Here is a 25,024-nt window from a genome sequence, read left to right as displayed (position 1 = left end):
CCACTGGATGGAATATTGACTTTAAGAAGAAAAAACTTTGGAGTACTATGTCAATACTATTGAGGCAGATTTAAAAATATTACCATAATAATTCAGAATTATTGTATAAGTATAAAATGTTTTAGTCTTTTTCTTGATTACAGAATTTGCTAATTGTGACAATACTTGGCTTTGTCAGAAATAGGGATTCCAAATGATTATATTTGTGCTAATAGCACGGCTAAACCATTGGCTTTCCGATTTATGTTGTGTGTAGCCAGTCTGTTGACCTGGAGGACAGGAAATACAAGGTAGAAATATTTGATTAAGTATCATCAAAATTGTATTGCCTTTGGCAGAAGAACATTGCCCAACATCTGGCAGAGGTATAATGCAAAGGCGTTAAGTTGCATACTGAACAGAACTGGGATTGCAATGTATTTCTCAAAATAAACTTGAAGTATAATACTTCAGAAATAATTTCTTAAAGAAAGTCAACAGAATCCCTGGATCTTCTTTAACTTTAAATTTGTCTAGGCTGCTTAATCTGATTTTTAAATAGCTGGTTAAAAAGAATATTATGCATTACAAGGTTGTGATTTCCAGGCTTATCCAAAGGAAAAAAAAAAAAGCATGAGTTAATTATAATATTAACAGCCCTGTAATACAGATATCTCAGAATAAAAAAGAGTAGAAGGAATTTCTCTTAGATGCCCTGTAAACAAGAGGTGCCTGGCATATGTCCTCCTGTGATATGAAAATAATATTGAGAAGGATTCTGCTGAGCACTCATCTAAGGCCACTTAAGATAACTGAAGTAGAGAGCATGATCTCTTTTCTGATTTAATTCTTAGAATTTAATTTTATTTCAATGTTTGTAAAACATATTGGTCATTTTGGAAATTTCTTTTAGCACTAAAGCAATCCTAATTTCTCCAATATATGTTGAATTACCATGGTTAGTCGTCACATGTCCTTTATTTTTTGTTGTTCTTTTCAGGTGTGCATGATAGTTGAGTGTGTTTTGACCTATTACACACATGTGGAATACAACTTATTCTAATTAGGATCTCATTCTTGTGGTTGCACATGATGTGGAGTTTCACGGGTCATGTGTTTATACATGAACATCAGAAAGTTATGCTGATTCATTCTACTCATATGTCCTTTAAATGAGAAAGGTACATAGGTAGGTAGGAAGATTCTTGTGTAGATTTCATGGAATCGAAAGAATCTCCTCAAAAAAGCATAGTGATCCTTTATACTATAATAATAGGGGAGTATTTGGCGGCAGAAATCATAGCTGAGAGCAGTTACTCTCCTGTGTGGTGTTCAATGCATTGGCTCTATGACAACACTTCACTCTTGCTTCTCTACAAGGAGTCACTCTCTTTCTCCCTGATTTGATAAAAAACCTAAGACTGTGAGAAGTTACTTTACCCAGTGTCACATAGCTAATAGTAGATAGTGGGAGTATGACCATGTCCATTATGTTAATTCTTTATATTTTCCCATAATTCAGAAAGCAGCAGTGATGGTACTCATGTCCACACAAGCCCTAAGACATACCAACTACTTTTATTAAATGAGATCTTACAATCCAAAATGAAAATTAGGAAGGAGACTCTTTCCTACTTCACATGATAAAATTGCAATGTATCATAAAAGATTATTGAAGTCTTTTTGTATCTTCTTTCAAAATTCACCTTTGATTATAAAATAATACTCTCAACTTGCTGACTAATTGAAATAGAATATCTAAATTAAAATTTTACCAAAGCATTAAAATAGTGATTAACCTTAAAAAAATTCCAATAGGAAAGTAAAAAAATTACCATTACTATACCAAATAATCCATTTTCTGCTTTTATTCTTCACTAATGTTAATTACTTTGACAGTCTACTTATTTCCCAGGTGACCTACAGAAAGATGGTTCATCGAAGTTGTTACTGTACCAAAAAGGATTGTGATTTGAAGCCAAGAAAATGTAGGTGCCATACTTTCTCCTGTACACACTTTCAATTGAAAAATCCCTCGGAGAAATACTCAGAAAAAAAAAAAATGCTTTACAAACCACAATTTTCTGCTACCAAAATTCTACTGAGCACCCATCAGTACCCTCAGTCAAAATTCTGCTATAATAGTTTATTACTATGCAGGAAATTATCCAAAGACCCAGTGATTTATACCTCCTGGTACCAATCACTGTTGGTGATCTGCAGTCTAAGATCTTTATTCTTTATTTCACTTTTAATAAACAGCTTTAGCTTTGTTGATACATTGTCTTTTTTCAATTAAGGTAGTAATGGCTGCTTTGAAGATGAATCTTCAGGTACAAGCAAATGAAAAGAATGTGCTATTTAAACTGGTATTTGAAATCTCTGAAAATTTCTGTTTGGGATACTGGCTCTTATTCTTAGATAGGATTGAATGCCTATTCACCTAAGCTGTACAAAGCAAAATCCTCTTTAAAATCAAGTCTAAAGGACCAGGTTGGTAGTTTACACTCTAAAATAATAATGTTGAACAATCAAACTTTTGTCATGTAAATTCTAACAACTATTGATGTTAGGTTACCCCTGAATTAACACTGAAAATAAATTTGAAAACGGGTACTCTGTTAAAGATTCTTCAGTATGAACACACTTAGCAGTTCAACTTTTACAGAGATTTTGAATAACATGAGAAAATAATACTTTGTCACAAATGAAATTTCTAGAACTTTAATTAGCCTATGTGCTTTTAAGATGTATTCTCTTCTGAGGCATAAGAATAATACTCAAATAAATTTTTTTGTCATTCTCAGATATAGAGTTCAGCAGACTCCTTTATGAATGAACTATAAGAGAGAAAATTATACTCACAAAAGGGTGAAAGTCATTAGAAAGACTTCCTCCTCTCTTCTCACACAAGCCAAAAAATAGGGACTTACTGCCCTAATTTAGACCAAATATGATTTGTGAAGTTCTACTATCAGGAAACATTCTATAACTTTATTCCCTCATGCTATTAACAAAATTGTATGTTATAAAAATAATAAAAATACTAAAACATGTCAAATTTCCTAATATGCTTTTACAACAGATCACTTTGTTATTGTTCAGATATGATGATATGAAAAAATAGTTACACTTACCAAATGAAAATATGTACTTGTGTCTCTTATAATTTTTAATATTTATGAAATAACACAAGCACAACTTGGAGAATGTGTCATACTGGTAAATAGTAGATATACTTTTTAGAATAGGAACAGGTTTTCTAGTTCTGCTTGGATATTTCACCATTCATATGAACTTACAATAATACATTTTGCAATGTTCATCCTGAAGCTAAAAGTAGAATTCAAGGCATTTTGTCAATATCTGTCTATTTGACATCAGAAATGTTAGGCAAACATTTTATAGTTCCCCAGATGACACCAATAGCTTCTCATTGTTTCTTTCACCATTGGCTTACATTTTCTGAAATCATAACAGAGATAAAACTTCATAAACACCTTTAAGCCGGAACCAGAAAGAAACTCATTATCTGCCTTTTTAAAAAAAGCCCTCATTGATTATGTGGGTGATAACAATGTCAGATAAAATGTTATCAACTGCATCTTACCTCTATCACTGAAGTCATCTACCAGAATGATTTCGGCTATCAGACTTTCGGGGGTTCGGTTAATTATACTGTGTATGGTTCGCAGGAGTGAAGTCCAACCTTCATTATGGAATGGGATGATGATGCTGGTGTTTGGCAGTCTTTCCAGGTACATTTTGTGCTTACAGCTAGAGAAGATGGAGGAAGAAAAAAAATGTCAAATACAAAATTCTCATATATCTTATACTGCTAAATTATGCATTAGGTTATCAGAATGTGATGGGCTGACAAATCTGGCTCCATGAGAATGTTATAGGCTAGACTCTAAGGGAAATGACTAAACAGACTCCATTTTGCTCTGAGACTCCATGTTATGTAGGAAATAAGCTTCTCCCATGGGAACACCCTGCCTCTGTACCCATCATCAGTTACTTAGTGTAACATGTTTAGCAATACAAAATGACAATTCTTATGTAATGAAAAATTGCTCTCTTTTGATTCCTATTGCTCCTAAACAATGTACCATGTGAATGGTGATTGTGTGGATGTTAGCAACCATTCTTTAGTTTGTACCTAGGTAAGGGTCATTTTGACCCATTTCCCCCTCTGTTGATGATCTCATGATGTTAGTTTGTAATTTCAAATCATAGCAACAGACACTTATGATTGATGTGATTTTTGGTATAAGAACCCCTACAACCCTATGGTTGGGGCTGTTCTCCCAACAGCCATTTTTGCAGCATTGTGTGAGACAATCAGCCGGCCAGCTTAATAAAAACTCTCTCAAATTTGGAGAGTGGTGATTGGTCTGTTCTTAAGTTGTGCCCCATAACAAGACGATGGTGAAAATGTGACTTTGTCTGATATCTTTCTAGCCATAGCTTGTCCATTGTAATAGTTGCTGTCCTCATTCATGGATTCTTTAATGATGAATAAAACCATTGCTTTAATCTCTTTGTATCAGAGGCTCAACTATATCAAAATGTTAAAATCGTGTGCTTTTGTTAATATACATTTTTCTATTGTTATATGATAAAAATAAGAATAAATGATATGATATAAAATTGTTTCCACTGAGTACATGATTAAATCTTACATGTGTTTTCCAAACAGTTTTGAAAAATTAACTCATGTAATAATTATTCTTAATTAGTCAGTTTTGACTGTGAAGTGTTTCATTAGCTGGACAGTATTAGTAGCTCTGTGGGGGGAAAATACCCATAGCCTTCAATAGAATAAATGAACATTTAATCCTAAGTGACTATTTAGTGAACACAACCACACAGTAAGATTAAATTAAGATCCAAACTGAGACATTATTACATTCCTAATGGCAACTTTAGAAAGAAATCTCAAGTTGGTTTTTCATTGCAAAACAATCTGAGAAGCCACATGGAAAGTATTTTTTATTCTGTGCCTTTATCAGTTATTTAATCCAAAGTTTTATTATGTTTAACAATATTTATCAAGCAAGTAGATTTTGATGTTTTCAAAGAATATGAAAAGAGTTGGGAAAACTATCAAATGATACCATGATATGCACATAAAATACTGTTAAAAACATGAAATTCATTTTAGGATAACTTAAATGTCAAGAAAATATAATATGTGAAGGATCTGACAGTAATTTCCAAGGGAGTGCAATGAGACAGATGCTTTCACATATAATGCACAGATCTGGAAAAGAGTGCTAATGTAATTCAGCACACCTGGTCATAATTATATACAGTCATCCATTCTTCTGAACAATGCTAAAGACCCAAGATAATTGTACTTCCATATACCAGTAGTCAGGATAATTGCACCTATTGCACAAACTATCATACCTCACAATGTTCAGTGAATGCAAATGGTATTTCCAGAAAAGAAAATTATTTTTAAACCTTAAGACAAGATAGTGCATCAATGGACTATGAATTAAATATGATTACATTCAAAGCCCATAAATAATCAACAGTCTTATAACTTTAAGAGCCATATAAAATCCAGTCAGAAAAAAGGCAGACACAAAAGGATGCAAGAAAGAAAGGCAGACATAACAACACACAACCAAACCTTTCCCTCTTGGAAGTGTTTTCAACAATTTCTATGTGTATGAGCTCAAATTATTATCCCACATAAAGTGAAAGAATTCCTTCTTATTTTTTCAATCAAGTTACAACGGCTTACTGATGGTTTCATACAAGCCAGAATTCAAAGTGGAAAACAGTGAGCAAAAGCTAGTTCTTAACTTTAGGACATCTGCACTACAAAGGGAACAACAACAGAATAAAAAAGTTTAGTTTTAAAATGAAATGTAAAATATAGCTTCAGAAGATGGTGGAGAAAGGATGCAGTCCCAGCAACACCTCAACACCAGATTTACAAAGCAGGAAGACTGTTCCTCAGTGAAGCCAGTAACAAAAGAACTTCACTGAAATATAATACTGAACTGTAAAAAAAAAAAAAAAAAAGCCATAGAACTACAGAAAGTCAGTAATTTGAACATAAGAAATAATGCCTTAGAAACACACCAGGTCCCGCCACCAGCATAATGAAACCAGGAGTGCACACCAAAGAGACCAAAGAGACCAAAAGACATGTGTGGCTGGCGAAGAAAGAAATTAGAAAATAATGAAAAATCAACCTAGGGTAATCTATGGTTTACAGAGGAAAGTTGGTTTTAACCGATACAGTAACGATAGAGTAAGAGTCTCAATGAAAACAAATCCATACCTGGGCTAAAAGTGCCCCCCTAACCCCTATGTGGCACAGAAAGCCAGTCACAGAATGGAAACTCGTAAAGGAGGTTACCAACAGCCTAGGAAAAAATTCCCAAAGGGTACTTAAACCAGAGATGAAATAGGCACAAAGAACATTTTATCTGGACCAATCAGCCTCTGCATCCCAAGGTGGAAAATGCTTATAATAGTTGGCACCCTAAAGAGCTGTGGTAAAGACCCTTACCATGCAAAGCATTTACACTCCAGGGCAGATACCCGGTAATTCACATTCCAGGAAGGTGAAGGGTTAGTCCTTTGTAGAGGGTTAGTTCTTGTACCCTAAAAGTGGATTTTCCTGTAAGCCCCAGAGATCCAGAAACCTAGTGGAGATAGGAAGATCCACAACAACAGGGGGAATGAACCAAATATCAAATACCCACCAACAGAGTTCCAAAAGGCACCAAAGTCCAAACCCCCAAAACCAGAAACTCCAATCTAGAACTCTGCCTCACCCCTACTACAGGATAACACAAGTCATCAGCACTCCCCAGTCTGTCCCACCTAATACTGGGAGATGAGAAGCTGAGAGCTACTACACCTGGCTGGCAGCTAGGTGAGGAACACAAAGGACAGTGACCAAAAATACAGAGCCAAAAATAAATACAAAGACTGAAAATCCATGCCTGCCAAGAGATTTGATCACCAGAGCAGAAACAATCCCTCTCTCGTTGAGATATGCTTTTTTCTTTTTCTGGTTTCCTTTTTTTCTCCATATTCTCATTTTTTCCTCTATATTCTCATTTTTTTATTTTTAAATTTTAATGCTTTCTAAAATTTTCAAACATGATTTTGTTGTATTATTTTTCATGTTTTTTTCATTATGCATAATTTTGTGTGTAGGTGAGTGTGCCTGTATGGTTGTGCATGTTCACACTGCACAGATAGGTTTGATATATGTGTATATACACACAATATATATGCATTTATTCATATAACTTTACTTACACATTAATAGCTCTCTCCTGCATGTATTCATTATTTAACCTAAATTAGACTTAGATGAGGTACAATTATATACGTATTTGTGTTGGTTCAATCTTACATTTGGTGGTTCATTCATTCCCAGGTTCTGAACTCCATCTTTCCATCTTCCCTCCCTTCCCCCAGTAAAAACCAAAATTTCCTGTTCCCTTGTCCTCTCATTTTTTTTTCATTACTTTCAGTTAACTTATTATTTCTTTTTCTTACCATTGACAACTGTTTCCTATTTCTTGGCTCTCCTCTGATCACTTTTTTCAAACCCTTCAAACTTTCTCTTGCTTTTCAACCATATTTTATTCTACTAAATAATAGAAATTAGATAGATTGGGGGAAAAACAAGATGGTGGATTAACAGGAAGTGACTTTTCTTGAAACTCCATGAATCGAGATTTAGGGACTCAAACAGGTAGAAAACTACTTCTCTGAGAGGTGAGTCAAAGGAAAAAACACTCCGCTGATACTCATCAGTGGACGGAGAGCCTGCAAGTCCTGAAAATTTGGGGTACATCAGGCAAGGTTAAGGAACAGAATTGGAGTGGAACTCCCTGTGGGAAGAGGAAAATTATACAAGGTCTGAAAAGATCTATAAGTTCTGGAAAATCTTGGCATGGGGAACCCCAGGATAGGAAGGACATTCTGCCCTGAGTCAGCCCAGAGGCTATTCAGCCCAATAAACTGGTTTACAAAGTCACAGTTTGCCCCCAGTGTAAGGTGAACCCAAGGTGGAAACTTTAAAACCTCCCTGAGACAGTGACACAAACTCAGATCAGGAGCTTAGATCCATGAGTTCCAGGCTGAAACCAATACATTAAAGTAGCAAAAGTCAACCAAGAGACCTAAAATGAGGCTAGCAAACCAGGAAAATCTCTGACATAGACAATGTCTGGCATGGAGACCATTTTGCCTGGAGGTAATACAGATCAGATCAGCGAGGCCAGAGAAAGCCTCTCACCCACCCCCTCCATTTAACTGGCAGCCAGCAGCATGCAGGATCAAGGGCAGGAAGAAACTGAAGGGACTGTGGTGGAAAGACTGAATTTAGTGCTCAGAAACAGTTCTTAGGCAAAAAAGCCCAATATCCTCAAACAGCAGAACAGGTGAAGGACCGACTTTGCCTTCCCAAAGGTAGTGCCCTGAGGAGAGTAGTGGTATACAATCTTAGAAGTAGGTTGATTCATTAATGACCCAAAACTTCAAACATAATAAAACACCTGGGACAATACCAGACCAAATCCCTACCTCTGAGAGCTTCAATTGCACCAACTCATTGCACAGAACCTAAAGACAATATCCAGGAAGTTAAGCTGCCAGCATCTTTCACAGCTCCTCATACCATCCTGCTGAGAAGGGAAGCTGAGAAACAGAAAGGCAGTTTGGCACAGATAGTGAGCAAAAACTCTCACTGACTACTTTGTATTAGATATGGAAAATGATAAACTCCCAACATAGTAAGTCCTGAGAAAAGGGATTGAAAAAGAAAGCCATATATTGATAACTTTCTCAGTGCATTCCTTCCCAATGACAGAACAGTCCCTAGAAAACAAAGCACTGACTCTTCCCCAAATAAATCCTTTCGCAGTAACAGTACAATGGGACCCTGAAGGGAAAGAGATAAACACAGAATGCTGACCCCAGAACCTCCATTCTTCTCCAAGTAATGATATTTCCCAGTAAAAACAAACTTTTAAATTCTCACAAACCTGTTTCCTGAGTGCCCAAAACAATATGCTCACTAGACCAGCCCTCAAAAATAACTGTACAAACCCAGTCCCTTTTTTTGTTCAGTGGCTCATTTTCCACCAGAAAAGTGGGTTTACCGGTGCCATTTCATCCCTGGATCCCCTTCCTGAATAAACAGCTGAGATGATTCCTGAGGTTTGCATTCTGCCAGGTCTTTTTGTGCTAACACTTTGCTATTTTGTTTTTGTTATCTTTGATTTGTTTTCAAAGGTGTCCTAATTGACAAATGATGGATGATTATATATTTGTACACATACATATTTGTTTCTGCTTTTTATTTCATTTTTTTTTTTTTTTTTTTAGTTTTTAGCATTTCTTGAAGGTTACTATTTTTTTGTGCTCTGTATATATATTTTTTGAAAGTAGTTTTTTGATTACTATATTTTGGATTGGCTTTCTATTGACTCCTTCACAGCTCTGTTTTACTATGTTTCTACTTCTTTTCTCTTGGCAACAGTCAAAATCTATTGTGTTCTCTCTCTCTCTCTCTCTCTCTCTCTCTCTCTCTCTCTCTCTCATTCTTCCTTTAATTCTTTTAATTCTATTGTTCTGTTCTTCCCTTTTATAAACATTCTATGTTGCGTCTGCATATTCCCCACTTACTTCTTGAAGATACAAATACTTCTCTACTTCCCCATCTCTTCTTCTTAAAGAACTCTATCCCTCTATCCTTAATTGGGTACTTGTTCATATTCATATATCTTTATTTTTTTTATTTCTACCAATTTATTTGAAGGCAGTTATGTTTTTGTGGATCAATAATTTGAGACTAAGATGTTTGTTTAGTATATGTTGACTTTATAAACTGTTATTTATTTTCTGTATTTTTTCCTCTTATTTTTCTTTTAAATTTCTTATTCTCTACTTTTTATTTGATTTTGATTTTCTAAATTTTTTTCTCTCATTTATTGGTTTCCCTCAACTTTCTTTCTCTCTTTTCCTCCAAATACAACAAATCTCTATTGTTCTCTCCTTCACTCTTTACTTTTTTTACCTCCATTTTTTTCTCCTCCCTCATAATTAGTACATCCTATATCACTCCTCTTCCATCCCTAGTCATCAAGTGAAATTCTAAGCCCTTTTGTAAACTTACTGTTTCTACCGTGGGCAATAACTGATCATATCATTTTGAGTATTACAACAATCCACATTGTAGATTTCATTGCAAGAGCTATTTGGTTTAGTATGGTTAATTGGTTGCATCAGTTGTTATTATCTGTCTCCGCATAAACTGTGAGGTACTGAAAACCTTCAGGGACACTATATTCTACAAGATAGAAAGCCTATTGTCTCAAAATCAAATTTTAGTTGGGTAGACTTACAAAAAACATAAAAAAGTAAGGGAACAAATTGGCTTAAACAAACCAAAATACATCAAAAACAGAATCCATTGACATCACAGTGGAAGAAATGTCAGAGAAGGAGTTAAGAATGTTCTTAGTTAAATTGATCTGCAAGGCAAAGGACTATCTGAGGGAGAAAATACAGGAAGCAAAAGATCACTTCAATAAAGAGAGATTCTGAAAAAAAAAATCAAGTAGAAATCCTTGAAATGAAGAAATAAATAAACAAATAAAAAAATTCATTGGAAAGCATCACCATCAGACTAGACCACTAGAAAGACAAAAAATATAATCTTGAAAATAATGCTGATCATGGAGAAAAGATGTTAAGAGACCATGAGCAAAACTTCCCAAAATATGGGATAACTTCAAAAGATCAAACTTAAGATTTATCAGGATAAATGGAGACTCAGAGATATAAACCAAAGGAATGCATAATCTTTTCAGTGAAATAATGTCTGAAGATTTCCCAAACCTTTAGAATGAAATAGAAAATCAAATACAGGAAGCATTCAGACCCACATCAAGGCACATTATTATGAAAATGCCAAACATGCAGAATAAGGATAGAATTTTAAAGACTGCTAGAGAGAATGGAAAAGTCACATTTAGAGGAGGACTAATTCAGATCTCAACTGATTTCTCAAACCAGGACTCAAAGCTAAGAGGTCTTGGAATAATATACATCAAGCTCTGAAAGAAAATGAATGCCAGCAAAGAAAACTATATGTAGCAAAACTAAGCTTCAGAACTGACAATGAAATAAAAACCTTCCATGATAAACATAAGTTAAAAGAATTCACAACTAGAAAGCCTGCACTGCAAAACATACTCAATAAGTTATTTCATGTAGAAGAAATGAAAAACAAAATTAAAAAAGAGCAAAGGGAGGTACTACTGTTTAAGAACAGTCAATCAAAATAGAAGTACTTCAAATTAAAAACTGAAAATAATTCAAAATGACAGGGAATAAGCATCATTCCAAAACAATAACATTGACTGTAAATGACATAAACTCATCAATCAAAAGACATAGACTGATAGATTGAATTAATAAACAAGACCCAACAATATGCTGCCTCTAAGATACTCACCTTATAGGCAAAGATATCCAGACTGAAGATAAAAGCATGGGAAAAAACTTACCATACACTTGGATTTTGCAAACAATCAGGGATTTCTATCCTGTTATCTGATAAAGTGGACTTCAATTCAAAATGAATCAGAAGGGACAAATAAGGTCATTTAATACTGCTTAAGTATTACATGAACAAGGCATAACAAAACGATCTTTAGCAAACATGAAGCAGGGTATGGTATCACAATATCAGATCTTAAATTATACTACAGAGTTATAGAAACAAAAACAGCATGGTATTGGCACCAAAACAGACATGAAGATCAATGGTACAGAATAGAAGACACAAAGACAAACCCTTATAAATACAGTTATCCCATACTAGACAAAGGCACTGTAAATAAATAGTGGAGAAAAGATAGACTTTACAACAAATGGGTCTGGGAAAACTGAAAACCCATATGTAGCAAAATGAAATTAAACCACAATCTCTCACCCTGTATGAAACTCAACTCAAAGTGGATCAAAGATCTAAACATTAGACCAGAGACCCTGAGCATACTAAAATAAAAACTAGGCCCAAATCTCTATCATATTGACTTAGGAACTGACTTCCTTAACAAAACCCCTAAAGCACAAGAAGTAAAATCAACAATCAATAAATGGGATGGGATCAAACTAAAAAGCTTTTTCACAAAGGAAACAATCAAGAACATGAAGACAGAGCCTACAAAATGGGAGAAAATCTTTGCAAACTTCACCACAGACAGAGCATTAATCTCTAGGATATATAAAGAACTCAAAAAACTTAAAACCAAAGAACAAAATAACTCAATCAATAAATGGGCAAAGGAACTGAACAGGCATTTCACAGAAGAAAATATACAATAAGTCAGCAAATATATGAAAAAATGTTAACATCACTAGCAATTAGAGAGATGCAAATTAAAACTACAGTGAGATTTGATCTCGATCCAGTCAGGATGGCAATCATAAAGAAAAGGAGTAATAAATGATGGGAAGGATGTGGGGAGAAAGGTACTCTCATACATTGCTTATGTGACTACAAATTCCCACTCTGGGAAGCAGTACAGAGATTCTTTAGAAAATTTGGAATGGAACCCCCATTTGACCCAGTTATCCCACTCCTTGGTTTATACCCAAAGGACTTAAAATCAGCACAGAATAGTGACACAGTCACTTCAACATTTAGAGCAGCTCAATTCACAATAGCCAAGCCATGGAACCAACCTAGGTGTCCTTCAACAAATGAATGAATAAGGAAAATGTGGTATATATATATATACACAATGGAATATTACTCAGCCACAAAGAAGAATGAAATTATGGCATTTGCTGGTAAGTGAATGAAACTGGAGAATATCATGCTTAGTAAAATAAGCCAATCCTAAAAAAAAAAAAAAAAAAAAAAAAGACCGAATGTTCTCTTTGATATGTGTTTGCTAATACAACAAGGGAGTGTAGGGAGTAGTTACAGAAAATCTTTTCCATGTCAGAATTGAGACAGACATTCACCTATAGGAGGCACACAAGAACCAAATAGAACTAATCAAATGAGAACTTCTTCAAAACACATCATATTCAAAATGCCTAACATAGAAATTATGGAAACAAGGTTGCAAGAGAGAAAAATCAGATCACAAGTTGAGTAAAATCAATAAGGCTCACTTCTGCTTTTTAAATTCAGATTCTAAGTCGAGGAGGCCTAGAATAAGATACTTCAAGCTTTACAATAAAACAATTACCATCCAAAGCTCATTTTCAATTTGAGGTGGAAACAAAACTTTACATGACAAGTATAAACTAAAAGAATTCATGACCATCAAGCCAGAATTACAAAGGACACTTGAAAAATAGACATAGAGACTCAGAAACAAATTTCAAAGTTCCGAAATACAGGAAGATCAAGAGTAACCTACTACATGAGAAACAAGACAGTATTAAATACAGCAAAAAATTAAAACAACAGGAAACCACACATATTTATACTCACACTAAATGTTAGTGGTAATAACTCCCCAATTAGAAGACAAGGATTAGAAGAATAGATCAAAAATATAAAAAAAAAAGAAGATCCAACTGTATGCTCTGTATAAGAAACTCATCTAAAAAACAGATACCCATAAGCTGAAGGTCAAAGGGTCAAAAAATATTCTATGCAAACAGACTCCAAAAGCATGGAAGACAGCAATTACCATATCTGACAAAGCAAATTTTAAGGAAAAATTAATCAAAAGAGACAGAGAGGGCCACTATATCCTGGTAAAGGAAATAATCCAACAAGAAGATATAATGATAATAAATATTTATACCCCAAGTGTCAGAATAGCAAATTATATTTAAAAAGTACTCCATGGCATTAAATCTCAGATAGAGCCCAACACAGTAATATAGTTATCTTCAACACACGCTTATCAATAGACAGTTCATCAAAAAATGGAATCGATAGATATTTTCAACCTAAATAACACCATAAATCAAATGGATCTAACAGACATCTAAAAAATATTTTACCCCCAAACAGGTGAATTTACCTTCTTCTCAGCAGTTCATGGAATTTTTTTCCAAAATAGACCATATTCTTAGACACCAAGTAAATCTTAGCAAATACAAAAACATTGATAAAGCACCATACATTTTATCAGATATTATTGGAATGAAACCAGAAGTGAGCAGCAAAAAGATAATAGAATAATAAGCACATGGAGAATAATGGAAAAAAGAAGAAATGAGAATAGAAATCAAGACAGTCTTATAAATGAACAAGAACAGAGATGCAACATATCAAAATATCTGAAATGCTATAAAAGCAATTCTAAGTAGAAAACTTATAGCACTGAATATCTACTTTAAAAAATAGAGGCTACCAAATAAATTTGCTTTTATTAAACTTCAATGCCTTAAAAAAGAACAAACTAATTCTAAAATAAGTAGATGACAGAAAATAATAAAGATCAAAGCCAAAATTAATGAAATTGAAAAATAAAAAATACACAGAATCAATGCATTGAATAATTGGTTCTTTGAAAATATAAATAAGATTGATTAACCATTAGCCAAACTAATCAATAAAGTTAGAAGACACAAATCAATAAAATTAGAGATAACAAAAGAGATATCACCATAGACCCTTCAGAAATCCAGAGGATCATTAGACACTATTTTGAAAACTTACACTCCAATAAAGTGTAAGTTTTATTGTAACAAAATTGACAAATTTCTAGACACATCTGACTTGCTGAAATAGAACCAGGAGTTTATAGAAAACCTAAAAAGACCAATATCAAGCAATGAAATTGAAATGGCAATTAAAACCCTTCCAGTAGTAGATGGATTGTCAGCTGAGTACTACCAGACCTTTAAAGAATAACAGTCTTTCTCAAATTACTCCATGGAATTGAAAGGGAGGGAGCACTTCCTAATATATTCTATGAGTAAGAATTTCTATTCCAAAAGGAAGAAATAGGGGCATAGAAAGAAGGGATGAGACCAAAACAAGACTGAAATCCTGCTGGGCAAATAAATCCTGCAGTTCCGTGTCCAGAATCTGGAGCATGTCATTATGATGTATCCAAAAGTTTTGTAGGGCTCCACCCCATGATTTTGATGGTTGTAGCTCACATGGCCTATTCTGTTGGTTCTACAAACCCCTAACTCCAGCATCCTGCATTCCTGCGAAACCAGAACCACATGGTTGCCACCATCTCAAGCAGTAGCTAAGGCTCCAGGGACCATGGCTGTGGCAACCTCTGATTGCCTGGGTGGTTGAATATAAAGAAACAACTTCCCAGATCCCCTATAAAAGCAGGGCACCACACTGGTTTCTTCTTAAAAGTATTTTTATTTTTATACTGTTGAGTCTGAGATAGGTGTGGTTTTGCCAGTTCCTGAAATACTGTCAAGCTGCCTTTCCTATTATTTATAGGTAAGGTATTTAGTGTTTCTTTAGTGATTGTAATGTCTTCAAAGACCACACATTCCTTAATCCCAGTTTTACTCACAGTAAAACTGCAAGTGGTGTTTTATATCTTTCTGCTTTGCTTTCTGCTCCTAATTATCAAAATAAAATTGGCTAAAGCCACCAGCAATACCCATGCTGCCACCTGAATATTATTAGACCTAGTAATTTCTTCCACCAGATAAAAAAGGCCATTCCCTTTAAATTCGGCTTCACAGAAAGTCACAAGACATGGGCAAAACATAGACAAGTTCTTAGCCAGAATAAAACATGAATGGCCTCTAGTTCAATTCCCAACAGAATGCCCCTTCTCTGAAACTTCATGAGCCCATTCTTTACTGTCTGCAGTCATATTGACATTCTGGTCTTTTGACAACCCACCAGAATCACACATTAATTTCCATTTACAACAATCTAAAGCTTTTCCAACTTGCATCATTAAATTTCCCCAGATTCCTCCCACAAATTTCAAATGGCTGCAAAAGCTTCTAAGCCATAAAATCAGGTTAGTCACAGCAACGACCCCACTCTTGGTGCCTACTTCTATGAGAATCAGCTTTTTTTTTTTTTTTTTTTTTTGCTGCTGTGACCCAAACACCTGACAATAAAAATTTTAGAGGAGAATAAGTTTATTTTGAGGCACACAGGTTTTAAAATCTCAGTCAATTGATGGTTAACTGTATAGCTCTGGAACTGAGGTGAGGCCAAATATCATGGCAGAAGAGAATGGTGGAGGAAAGTGACCCTGGACATGGCACCAGGAAGGAGAGAGAAGAGTGTGGGGGAGGGAGAGAGAGATCTGCTCACCACATACAAAAGAAAAAACCCAAAGGCATGCTCTTATCTCCTCTGACCACACCCTACCTGCCCGCAGTTACCACACAATTAATCTCCATTAGGGGATTAATTGACTGATTTGGTTACAACTATCATTTGACCTCTAACTTGGGAATTAATGTAACCAAGAAGGTAAACGAGCTCTATAATGAAAATTATAGAACACTGAAGAAAGAAATTTAAGAAAATCTTTGAAGATGGAAAAACCTCCCATGTTATTGAATAGACAGAATTAAAATTGTCTAAATGGCCATACTATCAAAAGCAACATACAGATTCAATGAAATACACATCAAAATACTAATGACACTCTTCATAGAAGAAGAAACAATTAATTAATTAATTAATTTGGAAAAATTAATTGAAATTAATTTGGAAAAATAAGAGACCGAGAATAGCCAAAGCAATACTGAGCTAGAATAGGGATGCAGGACAGATCACAATTCCTTATCTCAAATTATACTACAGAGCTGTCATAACAAAACCAGCATGGTATTGGCATCAGAATAGACATGAAGACCAATGGAACAGAATAGAAGACACAGAGATGAACCCACATACTTATAGTCATCTTATACTTGAAAAAGATGCCAAAAATCTATTTTGGAGAAAAGAAAGCCTTTTTAACAAATGGTGCTGGGAAAATGGAAAAGTTATATGTAGAAAAATGAAAGTAGTTCCCTATCTTTCAACCCACACAAGTCAACTTGAAATGGATCAAAGACTTAGAAATTAGACCAGAAAACTTGCAACTTCTAAAAGAATACATAGGGTCAACACTTGATTATATTAGTACTGACACCAGCTTCCTTAACAAGACCTCAAAGCACAAGAAATAAAACCAAGAAGCAGTAAGTGAAATGCCATCAAATTAAAAAACTTCCGAAAAGCAAAGAAAATGATTAAGAGCATGAAGAAAAAACCTTTGCCAGCTGCTTTTCAGATAGGGTATTAATATCCAGAATATATAAAGAACTCAAAACACACACATACACAGAGATAACTCAATCAACCAAGAAATAGGAGGAAGAATTAACCAGAAACTTCTCAAAAGAAGAGCTACAAATGGGCAAAAAAAAAAAAAAAAAAAAAGAAAAAAAAGAAAAAAAATCATGAAAAATGTTCAACATCTCTAGCAATCAGAGAATTGCAAATAAAAACTATGCTAAGATTTCATCATACTCCAGCCAGAATGGCAAAGATTGAGTATACAAAATACAATAAATCATGGTGAAGTTGTGGGGGCAAAGGTTTGCATAGACATTGTTGGTGGAACCGCAGATTAGTACAACCACTCTGGAAAGAAGTATGGAGATTCCTCAAGAAACCTAGGAATGGAACCACTATGTGATTCAGCTATCCTATTCCTTGGTATTTTCCCCAAATAACTAAATCAGCATACTCTAGTGATACATCCACCTCAATATTTATAGCAGCACAATTCACCATAGCTAAATTGTGAAATCAACACAGGTGTTCATCAGTAGATGAATAGAATAAGAAATTGTGATACACATACACAATGGAGTTCTACTCAGCCATAAGGAATGAAATTATGGCATTTGCTGGTAAATGGATGGAAATGGACAACATCATGCTTGGTGAGATAAGTCAGATTCAAAAACTCAAAGGTCAAATGTTCTTTCTCCTATGTGGAAACTAGAAAAAAATAAAGGAAAGGAGGAGGGAAGGATAGAATACCATAAAGACACAGGGAATATCTGTAATGTAAAAGAAGAAAATTGAGAGGCAGAGTGGAGGGGTGGGAAAGGGGAGAAATTATGGAAGGAATACTTGAAAAAAATCATGTTAGGTGCATATACAAATATGTTACAAGGAACTTCACCTTTACATACAAGTAGTAAAAATAATCAAAAATAAATAAATAGGTCAGTGATAGGAAGTGTGGCAGGGTAGAGGACAGAGAACAGGGGAAGGGACTAAGGGAAAATGGGAGGATTGAGAACTGAAATAGAATCTCATGCACGTATGATTTTGTCAGGACAAATCCAACTATTATGTTTAACTATGAAGTTCTAATTAAAAAAACCAGTCACGTATAGTGTAGAAGTTTAACAACATGATATAAAAATATGTAAAAGAGATCCATAAACAAATTTGGGAAGTGTTGTAGAAATATAAGTGAGAGTTGAAGGTGGCCCTATAGAAGACAGGTTCAAGGTACATTTAGAAATAGAACTGATCTGACTCAGCAGCTGGGGGAAGAGGGTAAGGAGGGCTCCCACGTTTTGGACATGACAACAGATCCCATTACACAGACTGAGATAGGAACACAGTGTTTGAGGAACATATTTGAGAGTTTCAAAGATTGAGTGACAAGATAATGAGGCTGACTTTAAACATGTGTTATGGTTTGGATGTGAGGTGTCCCCTAAAAGCTCACATATGAGACAATGTAGGAAGGTTCAGAGGAGAAATGTTTAGGTTGTAAGAGTCTTAAGTCTTAGTGTGTGGCTGGAGGAGGTGGGAATTGAGACATGGCTTTGGGGTATATATTTTGTATCTGGAGAGTAGAGTCTCTCTGTTTCATGATGATGCAAGCTGCTTCCTTCTGCCACAGTCTTCTGCCATGATGTTCTGCCTCACTTCGAGCCCTGAGGAATGGGGCTGGCCTTCTATGGACTAAGACCTCTGAAACCGTGAGCCCTCAAATAAACCTTTCCTCCTCTACAGGTGTGCTATTCAGGTCATTTAGTCACAACAGCAAAATGCTGACTAAAACAACATGTTATAGTTGAGGTATAAAAATGACATATATTTGGAACAAAACACCCATACACACACACACACACACACACACATATACTATGTACAGTATTTATATAGCATAATACGTAATATATATATGTATAGTATATATACATATATATGTATATATACATGTATATATACTTCCATAACTATCTGTCATCAGTATGTGTGTTTAGCTCAAGGCACCTGTCTGTCTGCTGGAGGAAGATGCTTGTGAGGAGTAGGCAGGTTCTAGCAGATGATGCAAGTATAGCCCCAATATTATCTTAGCACTCACCATCCTTGAACAAACCAAAAGGGTCCTGTTATAAGTATCAGAAGGTAATTAACCTGATGCACTCATGCATTTCTACATACTAGGCATATCAGAGGTTTGAGGGGAAATTAATACCCCTGGAGCAAATATCAAACAATGAAGAATGGAAATTGTTGAAAAAATCATTTTATGGTGGGATACTTCTGAAGTGTGTTCTGTATTATCCCCCAGAGTTTTCTACAAGGATTAAGCCTCATTTATGCAAAATGATAAATAGCTTGCAAAGCACCTTTCTCTGGCTACTTTTCCTCCTCTATATTGCTTCTTCATATTTCCCTTCTGTGTCCTAACACTTTCTGTGATTACTTCACACAGAGGAAGAGTTTTAAAACTTCTGCAGTCCAATTTTTGTCTCAGGGCTTGCTTTTAAGGAAGAGCTCAATATTAGTCATAGAGATGTTAAATTATACTGCACTTGTCAGGACCACTCTCTATTACAAAATCATGCTCAAAATTCTTTAAGCAGCACTTTTCCTTGAGCTATAAAAATTGCAGTTTGTTATACCTGGAGATCTTAAAAGTTTTTTTTTTTTAAAGAAAATTATCATATATGCATATCATAATTTCATTCTTTTAATTATTACTGATGTTCTGTTCAGAGTCTGCTCTATGCCTAGGAATAAAACTATCAGGACTTCACAAGTATATGCATTTTATATGACCTTATCCTAAATAGTATACTGTTACTGTTCCCATTTTAAATAATTATCTATAATTTATTTTTTTTAATTAGGTTATCTTACATACTCATTACTAGCTCTCATGTCTGATGATTATTTCTCAAACATTCCATAGTCACAATTTACAGGACAAATTATCTACATTCAAATGCCAGCTTTGCCACTTACTATCTGTTTGACAATGGGTAAGTTATTTAACATTTATAAGATTAGTTTTCTCATGTTGGTAACATGGAAGCAAAAAATAAACAACTTTCTTCATAATCTGTAAAGAAAAATTAAATCAGGTGATAGTTCAAAGCACTTATTGCTGGTAAGAGTAAGGGTCTGATAAGTACTAACTGCTGTTATTATTGCCGAAATTGGTCTTGTTTTCATTGCTTTTCTTTTACCTGTCAAACTCTCTGTGGAAGGAGATAGAGAAGTAGGAGAGACAGAAATGACATAAAGGAAAGTAAGAGACACTTGGGATTCAACATTGAATGCATTACAAGTCTCTACCCTAAGGGTTCACAGACCAGTGGACAGATACACAAAATGATTAGAGTCAAACGAGACAAGTGACATAATAGATGGCACACAGGCAATGAGAGCCTGAAGGAAGTGTGACTAAGTTTGTCTGAAAGAATTAGGGAAGTTTTCACTGATGAGTCTGTAAGTTGAAAACAGATCTCATGTAAAATCTTAAAAGCGATTCTAAAGAATTTGGACATTAGCCTGCAGACAACAGAAAGTATTTCAAATATTGTTAATCATGGGGAAGAGAAGACCATGTTTACATAATCCTCTGGTAGCCATGCAGACAATGCATTGAAGATGCCAGAGACTAGAAGCAGAAAGATTTGAAATTGTAATAGTGCTGGCAACAAATAATGACAGTGAGGATCTGATTTTTACTGTAAGGAAAACCAGCCTCTTTCTAACAGTAGTTAATGTGATTGAATTACATTCAGTCATTTGGGCACTTAAGCTTCTCCAAGGAAGATTGAATCCATGACCTAACACAGGCATTGGATTTGAGAAGTTGTAATCCAGACGACTGCTCCTCAGCAGAGGAAACACTGAAGCATATCCAAAGTGTAATTAAGAATCTGCATCTGTGCACTTTAGGTTTAATGTCAAGTCAGGGTGAGGATGGAAGTTTGTTAAATGTGAACATTATGTACGAATATGACACTGTTTAAGAACTAAACTAAAAGGGGTTGGGAATGTAGCTCAGTGGTACAGACTTTGTACAGCAAGTATAAGGCTCTGGATTCAAATCTCAGGTCTGCTAGGAAATAAAAAAAAAAACAAAACAAAACTAAAGTCAAAGAGTTTATAAGTTTCTAATGATAAATATGTACCATATTCATAAGTCCAAGAAAATCAGAATGGATTAAAAACATTTGTTGCAATAAATGTATAAGGATATGTAAAAAAAGCTTATAATTATTGCAATTCACATTACCTTATTATTTTCAAATAAACATTTAAATAACATTAACATGGAATTTAAAAATGGATCAGAGATGAGGACATCTCTGTTGAGCAACAATTTACATAAATAGATAGAAAATTCATTCTTCAAATTACAAATGTACCAGGAAGACAAAAGAAATAGTTGAAATTCTTCAAAAATTTACTTAAGAGAAATAATAGTGTGAAGACATTTAAAAAGTTAACAGAAACATCAGTTGATTTGTAAACATTCTGCTAAACCTTTCTCAGTCATGCAAAATAAGCTTCAAAAGCAAATTTCTCATATTCTTATGTTTGCCAAACCAGAATATACAAATGTGTTTTTTGATGTTCCATATTGACATTTGCTGAACTGAGAGATTTTAAAAACCATAATTGGTATAATAGCATTGCTTACTTTAAAACACAATAAGCATTCCTTTCATGGCAAACAAATTTGTATCTTATTTCATTGATTTCACAAAAAAAAATCAGTATTCATTCAATAATAGGGAGAAAAAGAAATTTTAATTACAAATAAATGAAATAATTGCCCAATGATAGTAATTTATATTTTTGTCATAAAGAGATATCCACACAACATTGTCAACTTGTGCTCCCCACCATCAAATAAACATTTTTTCTCATTGTTTAGGGGTGTATATTTAGTTTGGGCAATAATGTAAAAAAAAAAAATTCAAAATCTGGTGTTTTAGCTTTTGGAAAAAATGTTTAGATGAGAGTTATTTACATATTTCAATCTTTAGAATGTCTTGTACTTATCCAAAGTACAGCCTTACATATTTTGTTGTTGTTTTGCTTTGTTTTGTTTTCTCTCCACTTAAATAAATATCAGCCAGGGTGTTATGTTGTGGAAAAAATAGGCCCTAAATCCCAATGGCTTAAGATAATAAATCCTCTCTCGCATCCCATGCCTGTACAATACTGTTGGCAGCAGGGTTGCTGCTCATTGCAATTAGTTATAAGAGTTAACATCTTGACCGTTGTCAATCGTTAGGCCAGATGTAAAAGAACACTGATGAGTCTTGAGCTAGTAACTAAATGGTCTTTTTCTAAAGTGACATATTTCTTTCTATTTATAGCTCATAGGTTAGGACTATTCCCACAGAACAAAGACCTGGAATGTGCAATCTTCTGTGATTTATTAGGAACATAATCAGAAATATTTGACAACACTAATAAAACAATCACTTTAGTCTTTTTCCTTCACTCAAAGTAAAACCAAAAACAGCAAAACAGAAAAAAATAAATTATGTGTTAGATTATATTTAAGAAAAAAATTTGATTTCTCTGTATACAAGAATTGTTAATATTTAGGGTCACACATCTATGGAAGTATAGTAATGGCAGATTTTAGGCTGCAACCACTTTTAAGAAATTGTCTAGTGTAGTCACTTAATTCATTGGTAATTAAAACCTTAGAATTTTAGAGTTGAACATAAATTGTTTTGCAATTGAATTGATGAAGCATTGCATTGGGTGAAGAAGTGATTCATGAGAAGGAGCTGTAACTTATCTAACAGCAATGAATGAGACTCTAACATTCTTCATTTTTAAAATTACAATTGGCCTTTTTAGATATCTTTATAGCAGAGTAATTACGATTATATAAATACTGTAATATTTAAGGAAGAATAGGAAATTACTTTATTAGCTCAAATATTTTTAATGAAATGTACATTCTATCCTATCTCCTTCAGTTATATATATTTTATATATTCAATATATGATATTGAAGCATATATTTGAAATAAATGCTTCAACACTATGAAGAAACACCTATCACAATAACTCTGACAAACTGTCAAGTGAATACAGACTCTGTGTCAATTGGCTTTCTATTATCATGACAAAATATACTAGATAATAAACTTAAAAACAGAAAAAGTTTATTTTTGCTTATGAATTCAGAGTTTTTACTCCATAGTTGTGTGATCCTGGTGCTTTGGGCCTGTGGTGGTACAGTATACCTTGGTGGAGGTACAGGGTGGAATGAGCTGCTTCCATCAAGCCAGCACAGAACAAAGGAGAGAGAAAGGAAAGGCTGTCCCAATATGTCTTTTAGAAGCCGTACTTTTCTTCCACTGGAGTCCATTTTTCTTCCACTGGAGTCCACTAAACATTCTACCTCCTCCCAACAAAGCCGCAGGCTGGTGACCAAGTTTTAACACATGGACCTTCATGAGACACTTATCCAAACTCTTTCAGACCCTAAGAACCACTAGTATTCACTACCAGGGGAATGAAATTAGCAGTCATATCTGCTGTTTAATCTCTTTTATATTAGTTTTGAATATTTTAATACAAATTTACATCTTTTTGTATTTCTATCTAGTATTATCTATTTAAAATTATCATTGTGATTTTCTCTTAACCAGATGGAGTAAAAGGAGTGATATTTACCTTTTAATTAGCTCCAACTAAACCAGATTTTTAAATATGAAATAATGATTTTCAAGAGATGGAATATCAAACAACAAATATAGTGATCCCTCAGAAAGAGGAGACATTTTCTCTGCTTATTCTCTAACCTGAGATTCCAGCATAAAGAAGTTAAGCACATGTAAAACCAAATGATGTCCCTAGGGTAAGAAAACAAAGCCAAGAGTCTGGGGAGACCTAGGTGTTTGGAGTCTCCAGGATGAGTGAGTACTCTAAAGGAGAGAGCTGAACAGAGAACTCAGGGGATCTGCAGTCTCCCTGAAGTCTTTGGCTGGGTACTGATCAGTGCAAATACGTGAAGCAACATCCTTTCCTGGGGAATGAAGCACCACAAAAGATTAGAGGAAAAAATACCTGTGATTTATAAATGGTACCAAATAATTCTCATGGAGGATTGAGTAGAGTATGGAAAGGGCTGGGATCATTTTGTCTCATTAGGGTGGTGTATTAGCACTAGACTAAATGCAGCACTGGTACCATGTAACATAACTTAAAAGCAAGATCTGGTAGTATCAACCTCTTTCCAAATAACTTCAATGCATCACAGAACAGAACTCAATAGTATTTAAAGCAACAAGAGATTTGGCACTTTACAAAGTAAAATCACAATGTTGAATAGCAAACAATTGCCAGCTATACACTGCAAAACTCATTTAATGTGGCTAGCTTTTAAGAGCTCCAAAACCTGTATTTATAGAAGCCATCTTTTCAGAAAGTAAAATTTTAGTATTTAAAGTCACCATATTTAGAGGTCTTGAAATTAAATGAATTCATGTCTTTCTGCTTCCATTTAAAGGAATATGAGGGAGGGAAAGAAAGAAATATTTTCCATTTATACGATTTGACTCATATATATTCTTCAGATTCATTGGTAGTCATATTGGCATCTTAACCATGTAGTGTATTATTCACCAGACTTTTCCAGAGGGAATAAACTGAAAAATTGAAAGGATTCCTTTAAAGATCTTTCAGTTATGTTAGCATATTTTAGATTAAAATGATTTTATACACACAATTTATATATAAAACATATATACTTTATATAACATATGACAAATATACCTT

At 34.3% G+C, this 25,024-nt stretch overlaps 1 protein-coding gene across 1 annotated transcript in view; it reads right to left on the bottom strand.

Moving 5' to 3' along the window:
- GALNTL6 (polypeptide N-acetylgalactosaminyltransferase like 6) overlaps positions 1-25,024 on the bottom strand; it is a 1,118,676-nt gene that overhangs the window by 625,525 nt on the left and 468,127 nt on the right. Inside the window, exon 5 of the mRNA XM_079142956.1 lies at positions 3,590-3,756. Coding sequence (XP_078999082.1) covers positions 3,590-3,756 — 167 coding nt within the window. The remainder of the gene's footprint in view (positions 1-3,589; positions 3,757-25,024) is intronic.

This window comes from Sciurus vulgaris, assembly GCF_902686455.1.
Source record: "Sciurus vulgaris genome assembly, chromosome: 5".
Taxonomy (NCBI): Eukaryota; Metazoa; Chordata; class Mammalia; order Rodentia; family Sciuridae; genus Sciurus; species Sciurus vulgaris.
The sequence above is the reverse complement of the archived record's forward strand: the minus strand, read 5'-3'. Positions and strand labels throughout refer to the sequence as shown.